This window comes from Arachis stenosperma, chromosome 9, assembly GCF_014773155.1.
Source record: "Arachis stenosperma cultivar V10309 chromosome 9, arast.V10309.gnm1.PFL2, whole genome shotgun sequence".
NCBI lineage: Eukaryota > Viridiplantae > Streptophyta > Magnoliopsida > Fabales > Fabaceae > Arachis > Arachis stenosperma.
Genome location: NC_080385.1, coordinates 116,280,670 through 116,283,864, shown reverse-complemented (window position 1 = coordinate 116,283,864; position 3,195 = coordinate 116,280,670). Strand labels below are relative to the sequence as shown.

General features: G+C 40.9%; 1 protein-coding gene across 1 annotated transcript; it reads right to left on the bottom strand.

Annotated features, from left to right (window-relative positions):
- Nucleotides 1–377: 377 nt before the first annotated feature.
- LOC130949836 (uncharacterized) lies at nucleotides 378–848 on the bottom strand. Its single transcript, XM_057878453.1, has one exon. The coding sequence runs from the start codon at nucleotides 846–848 to the stop codon at nucleotides 378–380; it is 471 nt and encodes a 156-aa protein (XP_057734436.1).
- Between the last annotated feature and the right edge of the window lie 2,347 nt (nucleotides 849–3,195).

The following is a 3,195-nucleotide window of genomic DNA, read 5'->3' as shown; positions in this document are numbered from 1 at the left end:
AAAAAGGGATGAAACACTATGTTCATGTAATCCATGAAAACAACAGGTGCATTCGTTAAGCCAAAGGACAAAACTGCAAACTTGTAGTGTCCATAGCGCGTCCTAAACGCAGTCTTAGGGATATCATCCTCTTTCACCCTTATTTGATGGTAACCGGATCTCAAATCGATCTTGAAAAACACTCCAGCTCCTTGCAACTGATCCATCAAGTCATCTATCCTTGGCAAGGAGTATTTGTTCTTCACAGTCACTTTGTTTAACTGCTGGTAATCTACATATAATCACATTCCTCCATCCTTCTTCTTCACCAATAAAACTGGCACTCCCCACGAGGATACACTCGGTCGAATGAACCTCTAGTTTAGAAGTTCTTCCAACTAAGTCTTTAATTCAGCCAGCTCTATCGGAGCCATCCTATAAGGCACAATTGACACTGGTCTGGCTCCTAGCACTAATTTAATCCCAAATTCAATCTCCCTTTGAGGTGGGAACTTAGGGATATCTTCTGGGAACACTTCCAAAAAGTCTCTAACCACCGGAATATGATCTAAGTTCTGGGCATCCCCTAACACATTAGCAGCCAACAGGATATAACACTGACACTCTTCCCCACTACAATGCACCATTACAGAGTTCAGGTAATAACCTTCGGCTACCACTGCTCCACTTTTCCCTTCTAGCATAAATTGAATTGTCCGTTCAAAGCAATCCAACAAAACCCGATTCTTCGACAACCAATCAAACCCCAAAATCATCTCCAACCCAACCATAGGTAAACAGATCAAATCATGCACAAAGTCTCTACCCTCAAGCTTGAAACCTACTTGCCTATACCCTGACCTAGTCATAACCGTATGATGCAGAGTATGTACATGTAAATCAAATGCTAACTCTAACACTTTCAAGCCTAGTTCTTTAATTTTAGCAAAAAAAAAATAAATGAATGCGAAGCTCCAGTATCATACAATGCAACTAAGGCCTTTTCACCAATTAAATATATACCTCTCATCAACGGATCCACCTTAGAAGCATCCTTGGCATTCAAAGCAAAAACTCACCCCTGGTGCTGGCTCTAACCTACACTCGAGTTCCTCCCACGAGTACAATCCCTCGCAATATGACCAGGAAAGCCACAATTGAATCACCCACCTAAACCAATCTTGGAGGAGTAATATGGGTGAAAACGTCCACAACGTACACAAGTCAAATCCAGAGAAATCTTACTCTGATTTCCTCTCCCTTTGCCACGCTGAAACTGATCCTGAGTATTCTTTCTGAAGCCTCTTTGACCTTGAGGCACATATCCTCCTCTCTTAAAACTTTGACCCCTCGGATGGAAATACTTGCCACGTCCCTGATATGCTGAAATTTGCCTCTCAACAAATTTCCTGCCGGCAAGTGTACCGGATTGTCGTCAAGTAAAAACTCATTGTAGAGTGAGATCAAATCCCACAGGGATTGGTAGATCGAGCAATTATAACTGAAGAATTATGCTAGTTGAGCGAAATCAGAATTAAAATTGGGATTGCAGAATGTAAAAATGGCGGAAAGCTTAAATTGCAAGAAACTAAAGGAACAGAAAATTAAATTGCAGGGAATTAAAGTGACAGAATCTTAAATTGCTAGAAATTAAATGGGATCGGGTAATTAAGCATGAAATTAAAGAGAAGAAAGTAAATAGAATGGGCAGATTAGAGATGGGGAGTCATTGGGTTTCAGGAGATATTGAATTCTCCAGATCAAATCATTTTCACCTCTTCCTCAATCAATGCATTCATTGACATTGCTTGGCAATCTTAGATGATTAGATCCCAATGTCTTGGCTCACCAATCTCTCTAAGCATGAACAATTGCCTAGTGTCTTGATTTAATTGCTCATGGGAAGAGTTGAAGTTCGGTCACTTACTATACCACACAAATTCATAGATCAAAGTATTGGTAGGATTACATGTCACTATATCCATCCAAACCCCAATCTAATTCAATGTGAGAAAGCAATTCTAGCGTGAATTCTTCATTTCTCTCTCAAGGCTCCGAAGAATTCCAATTATGGATAGCTTCTCTCTCAAGACAACTATCCAATTGAATTAAGACCGAAAGATTTCTAATAAAAATCAAGAGAAAAGAAAAAAGAAGATGATGAAAACTACTATTGATCCATTGAATTACAATAGAACTCACTAACCCAATGAAGGGGGTTTAGTTGTTCATAGCTCACAAAATGAAAATTACAATTGAAAGAGACATTCTGAATTCAAAAGTGCAGTAAGTAAAGAAAAGCTAAAAAGAAATGGAAAAAGGTCCCCTCTAACTTAAATTCTAAGCTATTTATACAATTTCTTCCATTGATCTTCAAGCCTTGAATTGGGCTTTTGGCCTTGATGAAATTGGGTTGAAGATGGCTCCAATTGGTTATTCTTTTGTGTTGAGATGAGATCTATGTGAAATTTGGAATCCTAATGCTTCACGTTTGAGTCAACGTTTGAGGACCAACGTTGACTCAAACGCCATTTCAAACAAACAAGCAAAAACCAGAAAGCTTACTGTCATTGGCGTTTGACTCAATGTTGGAGGGTCAATGTCAGCTAACCACGCGTACGCGTATCTTGCGCTTCTACGCAAAAGGGTCAAAATCCTCATCCACACGTACGCGTGCTTCACGCGTACGCATGCTTCACGCGTGCGCATGGATGCAAAATTTTCATTTTACAGCTTTAAAACATGGTGGTCGACGTTGGCTTCAGCGTTAGAACCCCAATGTTCCCTCCAACGTTGGCGTTTTCACGCGTACACATACTCCACGCTTGCGCGTGCATTGGTGTTTTTTTCAGCCACGCATACGCGTCCCTGATGCGTACACGTCGATTCACAATTTTCAAATCAGAATTCTGGGCTGAGCATCGCAGACGTTGGAGGCTAGCATGATCCATGCATACGCGTGGATGGTCATTTTTTCCTTTCCACGCGTGCGCGTGACGCACGCTTTCGCGCAGATATCAAACTTTGCTTTTTTCACGCGTAGGCGTCATAGATGCGTACGCGTCACTCAAAATTCACTTAGCTCCAGAATTGAATTTTTCATCACCACATTGGGGGTAACGTTGGATGTCCAACGCTACCACAAACGTGAGCATCAGCATTATTTACATAGTAATGCTCTGTTTCTCTTCCAAGTTTGAGTCAACGAACATTGCT

Bases quoted from the DNA above. Each gene is read 5' to 3' on its own strand.
- LOC130949836 (XM_057878453.1), bottom strand. From the start codon at position 848: ATGACTAGGTCAGGGTATAGGCAAGTAGGTTTCAAGCTTGAGGGTAGA.